The 20,312-nt window shown below is 32.4% G+C and overlaps 1 protein-coding gene across 3 annotated transcripts in view; it reads right to left on the bottom strand.

The window, feature by feature from the left end:
* LOC114337348 (myb-like protein AA) overlaps nt 1-20,312 on the bottom strand; it is an 87,795-nt gene that overhangs the window by 19,857 nt on the left and 47,626 nt on the right. For 2 of the 3 annotated variants that reach the window (XM_050650764.1, XM_050650765.1), the window contains exons 9-12: nt 18,021-18,253; nt 7,903-7,932; nt 7,693-7,830; nt 179-425 (exon numbers count right to left, since the gene is read on the bottom strand). In XM_050650764.1, coding sequence (XP_050506721.1) covers nt 179-425; nt 7,693-7,830; nt 7,903-7,932; nt 18,021-18,253 — 648 coding nt within the window. The remainder of the gene's footprint in view (nt 1-178; nt 426-7,692; nt 7,831-7,902; nt 7,933-18,020; nt 18,254-20,312) is intronic. The other variant, XM_050650766.1, reaches the window with a different exon arrangement.

The raw sequence follows: 20,312 nt of genomic DNA, 5'->3' as shown, positions 1-20,312 counted from the left end.
ACCTATAACTAAGCATTCCAATAAACAAACTGTTGAACTAATTTTGAGAGAAAGTAATTATGGCGGAAAAATAGTTTTAAAAGTATCAAATAAATATATGATTTATTGTACTTCACTTCCTGTATTCACTACTGTAACTTCCAGGAGATATTACTAAAACAAGATATAATTGACTTACCTTTTTCATGGAAAATTTCCATTAGGAAATTACTATCCAATGCTTGAGAAATCAGTGTCTGGATATACACCTCAAAATTGTCCTGGTAAGATTCGAACTGCTTCATGCATTGATCTTGATATTCGAAATCGACTATATTCATCTCATGTTTCAAAAACTCTACAATCGTTTCTAGCTGGCCCTGCGATCTATACTTCACTGGAACTACCATATATTGCTTTTTGCTTTCTGGCGTCCAAGATGTATACTGCAAAAGATTTTTATGTTCACCATATGATTATAAAAAATGTGGTTATGTAATAAGTAGAGACTGGAAAATATGCACTAAAAAATGTCTAAAATATGCATGCAATATGCATTTTAAAACAAGCTGAATATGCACAATTAACATGCAAATATGCATTTATATATGCACTTATTTTTATATGAATAATTTTATGGTTTACGTTAAATACATAAATAAATAAAAAATAATAAAAATAAATAAATAGGTTTGAATTTAAACCAAATTGTATTATTATTTCTTAATATATTTTTTTAACTTCAGGTTTTGTGACAAATAAAACGGCAAAATATTTTATTTTGACCACAAGATAAATAAGAGTACAATAAAATAAATGTACATATTTTTATTGTTACAATATTGATTCATATTTTCTAAACTAATATTATAAAAAGAGTACAATAAAACAAATTTACATATTTTTATTGTTACAATAAATAATCATATATTGATTCATATTTTCTAAACTAATATTATGTCTTCTATCTGTTAATATTTGTTTATAGGCAGAAAAAGATCTCTCAACGTCACAAGATGTAATTGGGGCATATTTAAACTTTGCTATTAGAGACGGATCCATATTAATATTTTCATCGAAGTTTCCAAAATTGATTATATTATTTATTGAACGCAATAAAGTGAAACCCTCATTTTTGTTTAAAACGTCATCAAGTTTATCTTTAATTTTTACTCCAATTTCCCCATTCAGATTTGTTATTTTCTGTTTAACCGAATCAACAATAGACATACTATTGTGAAGACATAAATTTTGAGCCTCTAATTTTGTAATTGAACTTTCAATGATATCGAAATTCGATTTTATATACAACAATTGATTTTTAATAGACTTTTCTTTAAAAATATTTTGACAGTTATCAATAGCGGTACAAGTCGGATCAAAACTTGAAATAACGCTTTTGATGTCGTCGTAGTGTTCAGATAAAAATATAGCACTTTTAAGCCAAGTTCCCCATCTGGTTAATACTGGTTCTGGTGGTAAAGGAATATCGGGAAGCATCTCCCTATATACCTGTACACGTAGTGGTGCTTTCAGAAATACTTTTTTTACATTATTTATTAAGGTGTTTACATTGGGAAATTCAATTCTAACTTTCTCTGCAACTCTGTTTAGGCCGTGCGCCAAACATGTACAGTGAATTAAATTAGGGAAAAAGATTTTAAGATTGGATGCAGCTTTCATCATATATGAGGCGGCATCACTAAGCATTAATAATATTTTTTCAAATGGTACTTGATCAGGTAAAAAAAAATTTGTTAGGGATTCGTTAACAAATCTAGCTATTGTAGCATAGTTTGTTTTTTCCAAACATTTTACACTAATTAAGTATGAGTTTTTAAAATCGCCAGAGTCGTTAAGAACTCCAACAATTAGATTCGCAATTTGTCGACCCTTTGTATCCGTTGTTTCGTCGACGGAAATCCAAAGATATTCGGCTTTTAACTGATTTTTAATACTCGTCATCACATCTTTGTAACATGCACTGACATATTTTTTCCGAAGAGTTGAAGAACTTGGTATTTGAGCTGGTTTATCTTTAATCTTGCAATAAGTTTTTAAAAAGTTTTGACACGATTTATGTTCTAACTTGTGCAGAGGGATATTGCAGTTCAAAAAAAAATGGCATAAATCCTTTGCAAAGGTTTCTTGCCCAACTGACGTATTCTGAATCTGCAAACTGTTCTGTAGAATCTGCTGGCGAGGTTTATTATCATTTTTTGATAGCTTAGTTTGGTGAAGTGAAGTTTTTATGTGTTGAACTACTTGGAATTTCTTTTGACATGGAATCTGGAATATAATGATAATGATGTTTTAGATGTTTTCGTAAATAGATACCTACATTAAAATGATCAAACTTTTTAAACCTCCCCCAATTTTTTTTTATTTCTCAAAGTGAAATTGAAATCGTCAAACAATAAAGTACAGTCAGTGTACCGTAGTATACAGGGTGGGCCACTCTCAACACCTCGCTCTGTATAAGCCAAACCGTTGCGAACTTTAAAAAACAGTTTTTGAAGAAATGGGACGGTTTGTCATTTTAGAATAGACAGACACATAGATGTGCAAAGAAGTTTGATAAGTTTAAAAATCTATTGAAGTGGAGAACTTACCTTTTTATCACAAATGGTGCAAAACATACTTTCACTGTCGATAACTTTTAGATGATTGTTACTTCCAATCCAACTTCTGAGAAGACTTGATTTTTCCCTTGCTACTTTAGGCATTTTCACAATAATAATAAAATGATTTTTTTACACAGTATAGTCAATAACTTGCAATCACAAAAGTTGAATAATCGGCGATTGATTTAAGACTAACCATTCATAAAATAAAATAATCTATCCTACCCTTAAAATGCTTAAAATTTCGTTTTGGTTGGTTTTCCCAGAATAATTCATAGTTGGCCGACACCAGCAGAAAGTACAGGTAATATTTGTAATGTTATTCAAAATATAATCGGTATTTACTTAGGTAATTTGTAAATTCTGAGAAGTCTATAAATCTTAAATATCCGGATAATGATACCTGCAGCTATAAATAACGCCCATTATGTTTATGGGTACAACAACAAAGGAGCTTAACAGCAAAATATTTACTTTCACATTTTATTTTAATGGATGTTGATGTTACTAATATATACCTTATTTTTAAATGGGGTAGAGTAAATTCCCATCAAAATATGCATTTATATGCTCTTAAATCTCCAAATATGCAAGGCATATGCATTTATGAAAAACATGAGAAATATGCAGCATATATATGCATATGCATTTTGCATATAATCCAGTCTTTAGTAATAAGTCATCAAAATAATAATTTTGACAGAGGAATGACAGAGGAATAATCTTCTCACTTTTTACTTGCGGAAAGGACTTGAAACAATTAAACTGAATCATTTCAATATGTCACCATCATCGTTAAAGGTGCTAAGACTCATAACGACTAAATGAAATGAATTTTGAATACGTAGTCCTAAATCAGACTTGATCTTCCCAAGTCGTCTTCGCTATTCCATTCCATCCATTGACAGCTGTTACCAGTTTGTCGCAAAATTGTTCATCACATCTTCATCCACACGATCATTCCATAGAAGTTTTGGTCTACCTATACATCTTCTTTACCAGGGACATAAGGATTTGACGACTGTGACGTTATTTGTAAAATAAGCTTTTCTAAGATGGTCGTCATTTTAGTTTTGAATATAGCCATAAAGACAAAAAATATATACAGTCCATCTAATTTACTTACCGTTGCACGTCATTATTTACGCCAGAGATCTAAGTTGACATAGTTGCCAAAGTATTAAAAAATCCTAAATCCATTTTAAATCAAATAGATCACATAATTATTGTAAACGTGGATTATACAACAAAACAAATTAATATTCAATGTAAATAAGTAAAAACATATGTGAGAGAAATAGAGAATGAGAATTAAGTTATAATCTTTTAATATTTGCAGTGCAAGCGTTTTTTCACTGCATTGTTAATAATTAAAGAACGGCTCCGAACTCTCTCGGCATGAAGCCGGTAGGTTTCTTTGTATATGTCTACAATAACAACTAAAAAAGTTGTCAGATACCTTGATTATTCCAAGTCGTGATAAAATTAGGTGAAATTTATATTTATATAGTAAAGGATGGTTTTATAGTAAAGTAAATAATAAAAACAGTAAATATAATAAAACAGATACTTATAGTAAAGAATATAAACAAATATGAAGTGTCATCACCGCAACTGTCAAATAAATGTTACCAATTTATTCTAAAATGTCACCTTCGTTCGATTACAGTTACAGTGTGATTCGAGTAAATGTGCTTCATAAAGACGCTTTATAATCCATTTATACAAATTAAATGAAACATATTATTGTGTATTTCTTTAGGTTAACATTAACAGAAATCTTCAAATATTATTTCCACGCGTATATAATAAAATATGTCTAGTGGCTGTAATTGCAGTGTATTCGACAACGTGATTCTAAAAAAGAACACACCTACCGCCTAAATATGTCGTGTTGGTATCATGTGACGTCACAGGCTATGACGCGGATGACGTGCAACGGTTAGTAAATTAGATGAAGTATATGTACATATATGCTTTTTCTCATGAGGATCTTTCAGTGCGTCACAGTTTTTCGATTTCTTTCTAACGCATTAAATTGTATGTGACAGAAAAAACGCACGTCGGTGATTACATTTCGTCGGTGACATTTATAACATTTATTCTAGTTGTCAATAGATGTCGCTATAATCGAAAATAAAATAATTTGAGAATTATATAATGTATCTACGAATATAATCTGAACAATTTAAAAGACTATACAAATCAAAGAAAATACCATTTTACAAATGCAATAAACACAATTGATTTGATTTTATGCCAAATTGCAAATAAAATATGACAACTGTCAGATTTAACTAAAATGTCATGGGACCGTTCAAGTACACTGGGCGTCATAGAAAACGGGCACCCTAAAAATGGGTAATTTTTGAGGTTGCGTATCTCCTAAACCTGTTGTCTGATTTAAGTGATTTTTTGAATATGTTATAGCTTTGTTCTTTGTCAATATGTCTGTAATTATTTTTTCGCTAAACAGGTAAATTTTTAATTTATACCGGGTGTACGAATCAAACTGTGTTTTTTTCTCAAAGTTCGCAACACCCTGTGGAATATCCTAGCATTTATAAAATACTGAAATTAAAACTCGACTATAGCCTCAGGTTTTCTCAACATTTTGTTTTTTGATTCATTCACTTATGTTGGATAATACAAAAGTTTAACAATTAGCCATGCTCTTTTTCAGTACAGGGTGTTTCTAAACAAGTGCGACAAACTTTAAGGTGTAATTCTGCATTAAAAAATGATGACAGTTTGCTTTATAATCGTATGTCGTATTTATACGGGATGTTGAATTTTTTCTTACAAACTGACGATTTGTTTATTGCTTTAAAAGCGGTTGAGATATGCAAATGAAAGTTGGTGGGTTTTAAGACGTAGTTATTGCACATTTTTTGACATACAATTAAGAATTTCATATTCACCATTGGCGTGCATACGGGTAATATGATTGGTCCTATTACCCATATGCACGCCAATAGTGAATATAAAATTCTTGATTGCAAGTCAAAAAATTCACAATACCTATCTCTTAAAACCTACCAAATTTCATTGGCATATGTCAACCGGTTTTAGGGTAATAAAATAAATCGTCAGTTTGTAAAAAAAAATTAACATCCCGTATCTTGTAAACGAAGCATTTGCGGACATAAGTTTATAAAGCAAACGGTCATTATTTTTTCATGCAGAATTACCCCTTAAAGTTTGTCGCACTTATTTACAAACAACCTATACTGATGAAGAACATGACTAGATGTTAAAGTACATAACTTTTGTATTATCCAACATAAGAAAATGAATCAAAAAACAGAATGTTCACAAAACCTGAGGCTATAGTCGGAATTTCATTTCAGTATTTTATAAAGGCTAGAATATTCCACAGGGTGTTGCGAACTTTGAGAAAAAAACACAGTTTGATTCGTACACCCGGTATACGATGAAAATTTACCTGTTTAGCAAAAATATTATTACAGGGATATTGACAAAGAATAAGGCTATAACATATTCAAAAAATCACTTAAATAGGACAACAGGTTAAGGAGATACGTGACATCAAAAATGACCCACTTTTTAGGGTGCCCGTTTTCTATGACGCGCAGTTTATTACGTAACGCAAGTGTGGGGGGGGGGGGGTCAAAAATCTTCAAAAATTGCGTTACGCAATAGTTAAACGCCCATTAGAGCGCGTTACGTAGGGGGGGAGGGGGGTCAACAATCTTCAAAAATCGCGTTACGGAATACTTGAACGCTCCCCATGTCACTAAAATGTATATTATCACGGACTTACCTTTTTTTCTATAATTTGTGACGAACTGAAAAATGCTCATGAAAAGAAGCATACTTAAAGTACTTTACTGCTTTTCAAAATGTTCCATCAAGATAGATTCACTTTTGCATATGTTCAAAACAATTGGTAAAATAGTTATTCCAGTCTTCAGTTGACACCTGCAAAATCGATGTTTTAAAGGCATCGATGGCTTCTTTTGTCGACTGGAAAGGCTGCCTGCGCATTGACTTCATGATCTTTGGAAACGTGAAGAAGTCGTTGAGACTTAGGTCGAGGCTATCCTGTGGAGGTGGATGGTTTAACAATTCGATGTTTTAAAGCTCCAAAAACTTTATTGTCTTTTGGGCAGTGTGAGCACTTGCATTGTCCTGATGTAGTATGATTAGCCGTTGTGTGTTGCTCTGTCAGAGTTTCGCAATAACTTCTGGTAAACAAACTGTTAATATAACAATAAGTAGTTATAATAATCAAACCATTCTTCGATCTTCTGGTCGCATAACCAGATCTTGACACAAAAGTTGCGACCATTTTCTTCCTACACACTTCAAGAATGGATCAATTTTGTTAGTTTTTCCTCATCGTGAAACACCCACACAGAGGACAAGTTTATTTTCCGGTTCATATGAGTAAATTCAAGATTCATCGCCACTAACAATACTATAAACGTTTTTTGAGCTTCCTTTGTTGAACCGTTCCAATGTTTCTCGACGCCAATTGACGCGAACCGCTTTTTGCTCTTCTGTGAGCAAAAGAGGAATCCAACTTCATAACACCCAGTTCTTCATGTAGAATATTTTGGATCGAGGTCTGTGAAATGCCCAAAGATGCCTCTGTCTCCCAGTATGTTACACGTCGGTTATCCTTAATTAACTGACGAACCGCATCAATGTTCTGCTGTGTGACTGCTGTTTTGAAGGACCTGGCCTGAATTCATCGTTGAGGCTGGAGCAACCATGATGAAATTCGCAATACCAGAGGGAAGTTGTTGAGTGGTGTGATGCTTCATTCCCAAATACAGAAACCATTTCAGCGAGACATTCCCGTTGGGATAATCCTCTCGGAAAATTGTAAAAAAATATTGATCGAAAATGTTCTCGGCTAAAACCATTTTTCAACTGACTTTCTGATTTCAAAAATTCACTGTATCTACACGATTTGTTGTATCGCAATGAACCTCTAGATTTATGTCAACAAAAGATTGAGGTTACATTTGCACCGGAAGGTTTTATTGGTGGCGCCCTCTAAGCGGCTATACTTCAAAACTAAAGACAAACCTTGTATAAGATTTTTATAAATTCAACTTACCGTCGATATATTCCTATATAAAGTAACACCGTTTTGTTCGAACGGTTCATATTTTTGAAGAAGGGTTTTGCCATCGACCCTCCATATGGCTGGCCATTCTTCGTTAAGTTCAGACTTAATTACTACGAACTCTCCTGCCTGCAAAAATATTCAACGTTAGTTATGTTAACGATTGTCAACAAAAGAATATTATAGTTTATAGACGATTACCTGATGTTGCTTTTCTCTCAGTTTATTTGACTGCATAAATAAAAAATCGACATTTAAGTGGACATTTAGATACAAGTAATTAAGAAAAAATAATATGCTGTGCAAGTTTCCTTAAGAGATTAATTTATAAGAAAATAAATATTGTATTTTCATTTTGACAAACATAGTCTGTGTAGAATTGTTCCATGGTATGCTACCAACTTCTTGAACCTTCAAATTCCATCTATAAGAAACACATCAAAGAAACATGAAACGTGAGACATTAAACGTGAAACATGAAACAAATAAATTGTAAAAAAATAAACGTTTCATGTAATAAGCTAATCGATAAAACAAAAATAAAATTTGTATAGTCGGCAATGGATAGTGACGTGGTCGTTGCTGTCGGCGCCGCTCTTTAATTGCTTTTTAATATCAAAGAAACATGAAACAAATAAATTGTGAAGAACGAAACCGTTTCATGTTATATAGTGTATTAAACAAAGGTTGAACTTCGCAAATAAGTCCGGTTATATTTTTTTTCAGTATATCAAGGGATGCTTTTAATGAGACTAACTTTTTCTTAAAAGATTTCGCCCCGGAACACCCATTTTCATTCCTTTAAAGGGGGTAGTTTGTCGTTTTTGCGAAACGTAGCTCTTCCTGTACGTCATTGCAAAAAATTCTTCAATAGAAATATGAAGAGGACTATTTATTCCGCGACAGCATATATCTATCACACACAGTTTAGCGGAGGTGGCGCCCCAAAGTTGACAAGTTTTAAAAAAATATATTTTTCCCTAACCGTAATGGGAATCAAGAAGCAACCCAGCGGCAATTAATCAAAAATAAATGTCTGATTTTTTGGTATAGGTTTCATTTAAGGGCAATTGTCCATTTTTTAATTACAGGTTGTTAAATTTTAAAAAACCCCTTTTTATATATACCATCTGAACCGCTTATGCTAGCGTAAAAAAACTTTCAGCGATTACCCATGTACAAGTATTATTTACAAATTTGTATAATTCACCCTCATATTTTCCCCGAAATCACCCCCCCCCCCCAAAAAAAGGAAAATGAATAAAGAAAATATGCAAAAATTGACTCTGGGCCACCACTGTAGCTTTAAGGCGCAAAGAAAGTTAAAATATAGGTCATAATATGTAGCAGACAGTGTGTTCTTTTATTTGTCATAAGTATATTATTAATAAAATGGATAGGTGACGAAAAAAAAAAACAAAAATTGGAGCCGCCAAAGCATTTCTGAGGTTTGCGGCGCCACTGTGCCGTAACGGTTGCTTATACGAAAAAAATGCATAGGACCTTATTTGTAGAGCAAATAGTGGTCTTTAATTCTGTATAAGCGTTGTTTTAAAAAAATATATAAGTAATGAGAAAATCGTAAAAACCTGCTCGCTAAACTTATTTTCAGGGATAGATATTCCGGGGCAAATCTTTTAAAAAGAAGTTAGTCTCATAATAAGCACCCCTTGATATACCAGAAAAAAAATAATACCGGACTCGTGTCGAGTTTGCTAAGTTTAATCTCTGTTTCCTACACTAATATACTAATCAAAGAAACAAAAATAAAATTTGTATAGTAAATAATGGAAAGTGATGATGACGAGGTCGTTGCTGTTGTGGCAACTCTTTTATTACTGTCCAAAAATCATAACCATAGTACATAATATTTGGTTGCAAACGAATTAAATAATCATCTTGCTAAATTTCAATCATTTTATAGAATCAGTATTCAAACATTTACATTGTTTTATTGTGGGTCCTGATTTAAAAAAACGATATTTTCTTGTTATTGTCTATTCGAGGACCACTTCAGGTTATAATTATTGTACAACTCTTCGTTCTGCTCCACCACAGAATCCAATACAATATTAAATTCTTGGTCGGCATTCATTTTACGCATGTAATTAATTAGTTAAAACAATGAAACTGATATCAAAAAATAGAACACATTCTATTTCATGAAACAGGTTTCAAGAAGATAAAAATGTTTCATGGGCATGAATCACACTTGTTTCATAGATATGCGGACGTCTATTTGTTTAGCAGTGTTTTATTTCCATGAAACGTGTTTCACGTTTCATGTTTCTTTGGTGTGCGCGTGCGCCTTCGGAAGGTAAAAATGTTTCACACGCATGAATCACACTCGTTTCATTTGTATGCGGACTTCTATTTGTTTAGCATTGTTTATTTTCATGATACGTGTTTCACGTTTTAGGTTTTATGTTTCTTTGATGTGCGGCCTGCCTAAGAGCTGAAGTCACAAAATACAGTGAAAAATACAAAAACAAAACTAGTGCACATCCTAATGTTCTAGTGCGTGATATGTTCGATATAAACAATGCAGTGCGCTCTTTGCAACATGTTAAGCGTTAAGTAAGTGTTTATTAAGTATTTTCCGTGTACAATTTTGAATTTATATATGTTACAGTTCAAGTTGATTATCCAGTTGGAGTTGACTCCAACTAGTTGGAGTCAACTCTAACGGCCGGTTTCAGTAAAAGTTGATTATAAATATAAAATGAAGATTTATATTCAACATTTACTAGTAAAAGTAGACTCCAACTAGGAAAAGTCGGAATGGGACGTTTCATCGCCGCCGGTTCATCGCCGCCGCCGTTTTGATGCCGCCGGTTCATCGCCAGTCCATTTCATCGCCGGCCGTTTCATCGCCAGTTAGTCAGTTGATCTTGTATTATGGGAGATGACACGACACGACGTTAAATTCAGTTTAAAACTTATGACAAATAAATAGATAAAAAATATTATTATATTAATTTACTGTTCTATTTCTACTTCCCCCTAAATTTGATACTAAACAGTATTAAATTTGTAGTGTTAAATTATATTTTATATTATAAAAGTTTAAAAGTCTATTAAAAGATTAAGTATGGCAACGGGAATGGTCATATCTCGCATTTCCTAGAATTCCTAATTAATACTAAAAATAAATAATAAATGTAAATGTCAAAAATTGGTCGAAAATTCGGAAATATATCAGTTAACGATTAACTGACTGGCGATGAACCGGCGGCATCGAAACGGCGGCGATGAACTGGCGGCGATGAAACGTCCTAGACCCAGGAAAAGTATACTCTTCCCAATGCCATTTAGTAAAAGTTTATTCTGATTCACACAAACAGCCGATTCTAGAAATTAAATGTTACTGAATATGTTCAAATTAGTCTAAACTGTATCGTCGCCCCCGTTAGGTAAATTACTCCGATTCGAATTTTTTGCACAAACTTACTCAAAAAGAGGCCCTTATAACAAATCTACTGGGTGTCAGGCAGTATCTTGATCGATAAATTGTTTAAACAATTTTTTTAGACAAATTCACAAAAATAATTTTTTCACTTCGAGTAATTTTTTTTAGATCATTTGGGTTATTCTGAGAAAAAAAAGGTATTTTGTGATTTTTCTCTAAAATTGATTGTTGTCGAGTTATACGCGATTTAAAATTTGAAAAATGCGAAAATAGCCATTTTCAAGGCTTAATAACTCGGTTAAAATCCATTATTATGAAAGTCAGAAAGTGACTAAATCAAAGTTTATAGCCCCCTCTATAAGATCCAGCAGAAATTTTGTCACTGTTTTATTACTAAGCTTTATCTTCAATTATTAACAATGAGCGCTAAGTGCGTATTAGGCGGCCGTCAATGGTGAGTGCCAAAGAGATGCACCATTCCAGCCGTCCAATGGTTAGCGCTCATTGTTGATAATTAAAAATAATATCTTATTAATGAAATAATGACAAAAATTTCTTCAGGATCTTATAGAGGTAGCTTTAATCTTTGATTTTTTTTAGTTTCTGAATTTCATAATATATAATATCGTATGGCAGTTTTGCCTTTCGGACAGTTCCGGCGCCAATTACATCTTTAACCCTGTTTCAAGTAACTAGTGTCGATGTACACTAGCCCAGGGGGACCGACGGCTTAACGTGCTCTCCGAGGCACGGTGAGACGGCTCGTGTCATTATTGGAAATGAAAATGGTTTGTCTTTAGCAGGGCTCGAACCCACGTGCACTGGCGTATGAGGGCAGCGATTATGCCGTTGCTGCAAGGCTGCTCGCTCGACTTTCACAATAATTATCTTTAACCGAGTTATTAAACGTTGAAAATAATTATTTTAGCGTTTTTCAAATTTTAAGTCGCTAATAACTCGACAACAGTCAATTTTGAGAAAAAGAGGCCCAACGGATCTAAAAAAAAATTGTACGAAGTGAAAAAATTACATATTTTAGCGAATTTGTTTAAAATCATTGTTTATCGCCAAACGTCACTAAAATGATTCGATATTGTACTCATTTGCCCTCATTTTCGGCAGTAAAGTAACAGTTTGTTGTATTGAAAGAAGAATGTTACTTTACCTGCCGCCATAATTAATCAAATTAACCGAGATTGAATGTAAGTGGTCAATGGCAGCAATCGATTATTAATTTGAGTGAAATTAAAATGTATTTACTTTAATTATTAAAAATATTGTACAAAATTTATCTTATTATTAATAAAATTTATGTCAAAAAGTAAAATTCTGTAGTGTTTCGCAATTATATTCATACAAAATAAATCAAAACTTTACAGATTTAGTAAATAGGTAGGTATACAATATTGATAACTATCGATTAAACATCAAAACCGGCCATCATGCAAAAGTCATCTGTCATTACTGTCATACGAATTTTTTATTTCGTCTAAAATTAAAAAAATTTCCTCAAAGTTGTAAGTAAGTGTTAATGTTTTTTATGATTGACGATATAATTTTGTACGCACCACCTCAATACTCTTTATCGAACGCGTCTGTTCCTCTGCTCGTAATATCAGCCTCGTTCGATAAAGAGTCACTTTACTGACTGACTTTACTGAAATTGGTTAAACAATTTTTCGACCGCGGTACCGCGTGACACCCTGTGTATTTGTTATAAGGATTGTTATACGGATGTATTTCTTTGAGTAAGTTTGTGCAAAAAATCGAATCAGAATAATTTACCTATCGGGGGCGACGTTACAGACTATACTAATAAGTAGTTAAAACGGTCAAAACAAAGAAACGCACACTCATCAAAAATGCACTCGAGATTCTCGTATAATCAACATTTACTGAATCGATCCAGGAAGAGTCAACTCCAACTAGTAAAAGTTGATTTAAATTTTTAAAATCAACTTTTACTGCTCGTTTCAGTTGGAGTTGACTCCAACTAGTTGGAGTCAACTCTAACTGAGAATCAACTTGAACTGTAACATATACAAATAAACATTGACATATCTTCTTCTTCTTTATGTATAGATATAATTCTGTCTGTTTTTTCAAACATGCCTCCAGTAAGTTGTCATTCCATTATTTTTGTGAACTTCCCACTCATAGTCTTCATATTGGGGAACCGTCTCTCGCCATTCTTACGACTCTATTTGTCGTCACTCTGCTTATGCGGTCATTCCATTCTACTCTTGTTTCTTATTAATGTTCCCAGTTATTAATGTTCTCCACCTTGCATATCCGTCATATATATGTACTTCTAGCTCTGTCCCATAGTGTCTTACGATCGATTTTTCGAAGGGTTTTCATCTCTGCTGTTCTAACAATCGTTTTGTCCTCTCTGTCAGGTCGTGTTTCTGCCGTGTATGTCATTATTGGTCTGATGACTGTTTTATAAATTCTGCCTTTCATCTCTTTTCTGATATTTTTATTTCTCCATACTGTATCATTCAGGCAGCCTGCAGCTCTGTTTCCTCTATTCACTTGATCTTCCACTTCTGTTTCGAGCTTTCCGGAACTAGACAGTGTGATGCCTATATATTTAAACTCCATACGACTTGTTCTATTATCTGACCCTCCAGCTTTAACTTACATTTTATTGGAACATTGACATATAGGCTTACTTATTGGACATGCCAGTGAAGAGGCACCTGCATATAATGGGACTGTTTGATGGAGAATTAGAATAGCAGAGAACCTGAAATAGTCAACCGTATCTTGCATGACTGCAAAGTAGGTATTAGATCGAAGGCGGCAAATACTTTTTGGAGAAAACCAAGTGACTCCAAAAATATATGGACCCATCCATTGACCTGTATAAGCTGGTACAGGATTCCAGAATTCTGGAATATGTATGAGGGAATGAAAGAAGCCGATTGACTGTAGTACGACCGGTTTGTAACAGATGGCTTCCAATGAAAAAAAAAAAAAAAAAAGAATGTGTGTGTACTTTGTACGCACGTAAGAAGATATTCTTCTATTATATAATAGGTAATTTAAATGAAGTAAATATACTTAAAAGGTTATTTGTACTTATTTTATTTAAAAATCAAACTAACTTTCTTATCTACCACTTTCAAAAAAAGAAGCATATCTTCAAAAATTATATAATAATATACTTACAATCATAAAATCTATAAAAAAAAATAAAAAAATAATAACCTGCTTGGGACTCGAACCCACTTCACGTCTACCGCGCCGTACGAAAGTTGACGCCATTTCAAACTGCACCAAACTCTCGTATACGTCATGTGGGAATATACACAAACTAAACATTTACACCATAAATTTATATGAATTTAATAAAATTATTAGTTTGATTTTTGTCGAAATAAAATACAACAAAATATAGAGTAAGAAAACGATATATGAGATGAAGATTTGTAGAAAGTTTGTTCGTAATCAGATTATGTAAATTAAAGCATTGCCTACTAACAGCTAACTACATTATTTTGTTTACATTTTCCAAATAGATAGGTGTTGAAACTATTAGGTATTTCCAACTGAAACATTTAGAATTACGTACCTGCGGCTTTTCAAAACTATTTAAAAAGTCACTATAATTATAAATTTGATTTTATTTCTGTCCACACATCAATAAAAACTAATGTTATACAATATTTTTGTTTACCGATAACCTCCATATTGAACAAGTATTGACAGATCGTTTCAAAATTACAACACCCAATCAGAGCCCGTATAACCACTAATAGGTACCATATTGTCGGTGTGCGCATGCGCGGGGATCAATCAAATTTTACCCTCAATCGATTCGCCGCTAAAGAAGAATATCTTCAAAAATAAAAAATAAAAAAACATTGACATACCATTTTTAATCTACTAAGGAAACTTTTCATTTACAATGTCAATATACCAACACAAAATTTTTCCTGAAATACCTACTAAATACAAGGTGCAACATTAGTACAAGGAAGACTATTTGCTCATTTTTGTCATAAGACATACAAAAAACAAATATATACGTAAAAGTTGGAGCCAGAAGACCATACTTGAAAATATTTTCAATATAGTTACGCTTCTAACAACAGTTCAAATAACTAATTTTTTTTGCAAATTTCTGGTCTAAATTTGCAATATAGTTTTTTGATATGACGGAAATTTTTATTAAAGTAACAAAACAAATTGATATTGTTTTGTCACAAAAACAAGAGTTAATATGACAAGAAAAATCATGGATGCCTAAATTCTCTAGCGAAATACTTGTCTAATGATGTGTTATATATCTCTATTTAGATTTTTTTTAAATAAAGGTTTGTGGTACTAGAAGTGGGGGGTTGACAGATACCAGATATCTATATCGTTAGAAGATATTAAAAAAATTAATTATATACAAATTTTTAATTTATTAATGTTTAAATAAACGCGAACTGTTTCGTTGCAGTGTATTCTAGGTGATTCTAGATTTTATTGCAAAGAAGGGTTTATAAAAATCTGTCATACTTGTATAAAGTAAACATATATTACATTGGTCAATATGTCATGGACAACATTCTTTTGCAAAAATTATTCTTTATTTATCAAAATAATCTCGTTTATCAAACTTGCTATTAATGCAATGTCATCTGCAAATCCACATTCACTTGTAGTTATACTTTTTAATCGATGGTAACCTAAATCTAATTTTCGGGACTCTACTGCATTTTTCTATTACTTCATTCGCTCAAGAGTAAAGTATTTTTATTTTGCACAATATTGAAATAATTTATTATAAAAAGTTGGTCAGAATTAAAAAAACATACAATTACATCTTTTAAATTGAAATATTGTGAACTATAAAGATACTTTACTCTTGAAAGAAATTCATATTTTTTGACAATAAACCTCACATAAAATTGATAAATTATGGTTGTATCTTAGTTTCCAGACCATATAAAACTTTTAATAAAGAATAAATTTTTTTCGTAAAACTAATAATATCGGAGTTATCATAAATAAAAATGATGTTGAGTATCTGTAATTTGAGAAAAAATTTAAATTTGTTTTTCAATTAGTAGAATGTAATTGCATATTAGAACATTATTTTTAAGTCCAAACAAATTTTCGAAATAACAATTTTCAATCTTGTGAATATAAAGGTACCTACTCTTGAGATAAATTCATATTTTTTGACATTCCTCGTATCCTATTGATAAAACTTGATATCGGATTGCATCTTAGGTTTTAGACCACGCAGAACTTTTTGTGAAGAATAACTTTTTTTCGTAAAATCAATAATAAAAAAGTTTTCCATATGGTTCCAACTTACAGGGACATACTGTATATACTCGTATATTAGTAGTTATTAATTTGTTTTTAATTTTTAATCGTATCCAAATATCTATTATTCATTTTAATTTTCAAAATATATCTAAATTTTATGATATAATAATAAATCCACTTAAGTAAATACTTGATTAGTTTTACTTACATGACTGAAACAGTATTCGCAAAATTAAATTCCAACAGAGGGCGCTCAAAATTTCAAAGATGGACGACAACTCTAGGAAAACAATTCATTTTGTCATTTGAATTCACAGTTCTAAAACGTTAAATTAAAATCATTTACAGGAGTGTTTTGCCAAAGTAACCACTAAGTTTTGCAACTAAGACATCTTATAAGTTAAAGACGACTCAAAATTATGTTTAATCTGTATGCATTCATTAAAATTTGATGCTAACTACTGATTTGTTTTTACCTTTTTTTCATAAATAAATCTGGCCCCCCGATAATCACACAGCGTTCTAAAAATTATTAATCTATCTTAGGATTTCTAATTTTGTTTTTAATTTAATTAATAGGTGCACTACAGTTTATTTTACACCAACAGATAACAATTTTTAATTAAATAAAAACTGGAAACTTGGAAACTAAGTAGGTGAATTTATTTTATAATAATTGTGTTCTGGAAATTACGAAGTGGTCGGGATATTTTGCATAACAATGTACATTCTATGTATAGAATATATACTACATTTTATTTATTTATTTAATTTTGCAGTCGCTTAAACATTAAAAAATACTACGTTTAATACAAACATTAAATTAAGAAAATGTGTGATTTTGCATTGGTTAATTTAGGTCATTATGTAGAGTATAATAGGAATGAATACTGAGGAACACTGCAATAGTTTTTTTTAAGTCGAAATTATTGTTAATTACAACATAAACTGACCGCAAATATGTACACAAATTAATGGCAAATTCAATGTTTTCCTTGAGTTGATGCTTTTCAAATTCGCCACCAGGCGTCGCCCACTTTGCGGTTCCTCGCCAATAGACATTTACTCAATAATAATCAAAAATTTCGCTTACAAATCCTATCCTACACCAATACAGTTAATTTGTGGACCGTAATAGTATAGAATATGTAACTAATATCTGCATACAAAACCTTCTCCAATTCAGTCGCCCCCATGACTGAATTAGTATAGCTTTTGTAAATTCGCGTCCCGGTAACACTTTTTGAGCCATTGCTCAGTTTAGACGGTATTTTTTCCCATAAAATAACAGTGATAAATCAATACTCGAAATTGCTTTGAATCCATTGTTTAAAAAATCACAAAAGTAGCGTCACTTCAAGCACTGTAACTCGGTAAATAATACATAATCCGAATAACATGAACATTTTGACAGTATGGTTTTGAAGGTTAGGATTACCGAAATGAAAATTCATTAGTCACCACCTCATGGTTAGGTCCGGGATTATTGACCGATGTAATATATTGCTAAAAATGGAACATGGAACAATGAAAGTGCAAGAATCGCCTATTTATATAGTTTTCAGAATTGATTAGCCAAACATAAATACAACTCAATCAGATAAACATAGTCTTTTACAAAACAATATGGAATACTAACCTTAAACGGCTCATCATCATTTGCTGACGGAATACTGTTTTGTAATGAAGCGGCGATATTATCTTCCAACGTTGGCGCCATATTTTGCTGCTGAGGTTGTTGCGGCTGTTTGATTTTGAGGAGTTTCTTTTTGTGAGAATGATCGCTGCTGTAATCATCGCCTTCGCCAATACCAGCTCCCTGAGCTGCCGCTGATATTAAGTTTTTGAGTGTTTTCTTAGATTTGCTGCCCACTAGATAAATATAAGAAATCTATATATATACTCATGGACAAAAATATTGCATATTTTATCTTCAATCGTTATTATTTGTTTATTTTTTATCTTTGAAATGTTAAGTATTTTTTTTTTATTTTTTTATTTATCTATTTATTTTATTTATTTGATTTATTTTAATTTATTAGAGATATATAAACGGTTAAACATAGTCTTTATAACTGAATATGCAATAATGTAACAAATTAACAAACATTGCATAGTATGGAAAGTGTGCTTTGGCGACTTGACAATTCTTGTTTTGTTGAATTGTCAATTAGAATATGTTGGAGAGTTTTGTTGTGAAAACAACAGTTATTTACATTAATTTGCTTTTATAAAAATATCTCTCGGTAAATCTGTTGGGACAATCTGTATTGTGTTTAAAATATTTAATTCTCTGAAAAACTTGAGTGTAGCGTTGTGTGTTTCATAAAATATACATCTGCATTTTTTATAGTTTCGGGGTAAAAGCAGGTCATTTTTGCCAAAGAAGTGTAACATGTGTTTGGCCCTTTTCAGGGCGAATAGTGTAAACTAAACTATCAAAGATAATAGTGCAGAGATTTGAATAGAATTTCAGTAGTCTCTTTCTGATGTCAGAGATGAACACTTTGTTCGCTTGTGCGTCTCTCTTCGCCGTAAAAATACTCTCTCCGCAATAATTAATAGATTAAAAAGACTCTTACTCTCTCTCGTTCGCTATTAAGACTATAATTTATCGTTAAGCCGCTTATTTGTCAAAATCGTTGTTGTTAATAAATGTTTTGTTCGCCGAATACCCTTATTTATCGCTAATACACAACCCTTTCTATCGTATTAATTAGCACCTTTAAAACCAGACCAAATCAAATTATTCGAACCAGTTCTCCTAAAAGTTCACTATTTTGTTTATATCGAAGGACGGGACATACGGGTGTGGTCCTAAAATATTCACCTATGTCCAATTAGGCAAAAGGTAATAATTAAACCATTTTTGCCACGGTGGGGTGAGATTGAATAAAAACTCACACCATTTGATGGTCTACATCGACCCGGATTTTTGGTTGGTTTTCGCGTTTGTGCCGCTTTTTCGGACATTTTTGTGTGTAATACCTCTACAAGACTTGTTAGTTCGCGTCGCGATAAACTCTAAGTAAAAGGAAGTGAAGTTATTGTGTGTGGTTAGTAGCTGCCGCCTGTTGCTTTATCAATTGGACTAATTTGGTGAGCTCTTTCCATTTTTTAAAACTTTTATTGCTGATCCAAGGTAAACTCTGCTCAAAGACATTTTACGGTCAAGAACACTTTTGTAGACATTTAACGTAGACGCTGTATCTCTCTGTGAAACTTAGACTCTTATTCTCTCGCCGCGCTTGTTAATTGACAAAAAACTCTCCAGTGTAATTTAGATTTTGCCGCGTATCGATAGACTCTCTCTCGCCGTGTGTTCAATCGAATTCGAGATAGAAATGGAAGACCTCAAGAAAAAAAGGACGCCTTTGAAGGCTAAAATTACAAGAATCGAAAACTGGCTCTCACAAAAGGCTAGTACGGAAAAGGATGCGCTACAATTTCAATTTCGGCAAACAGAATTAAAAACCTGTTTTTTAAAATATGAAGAAATAATGGATCAGATAGACGAGATTGATGAAGCCGGTACTGAAGCAGAAGACAGGGTAACAACTGAGCAAAAATATTTCTCTATTCTCGCGGGCCTACAGCGTAAGATGGACGAGTTATTGTTGGGCCCCCCTCCTCTCAGATCAAATAGCACTCAGCCAACTGTGGCCACTGCTAAGGTTAGGCTTCCGGAGATCACCATGCAAACGTTCTGCGGGTCATTCTCTGAGTTCAACTCGTTCTACCAGCTCTTCGAGACGCTAATAGTGAACAATGAAGAACTCAATAATGTGCAACGATTTATTTACCTTAAATCGTTCCTGCGAAATGAACCCCTCCAGTTGATCGACAACATCGAAGTTATCGACGAAAATTTCGATATAGCTGTAAAAACTCTCAAAGATCGTTACGAAAACAAATCGCGAGTGATTAGCTT

The sequence above is a fragment of the Diabrotica virgifera genome, chromosome 5 (assembly GCF_917563875.1).
Source record: "Diabrotica virgifera virgifera chromosome 5, PGI_DIABVI_V3a".
Lineage (NCBI taxonomy): Eukaryota > Metazoa > Arthropoda > Insecta > Coleoptera > Chrysomelidae > Diabrotica > Diabrotica virgifera.
The sequence above is the reverse complement of the archived record's forward strand: the minus strand, read 5'-3'. Positions and strand labels throughout refer to the sequence as shown.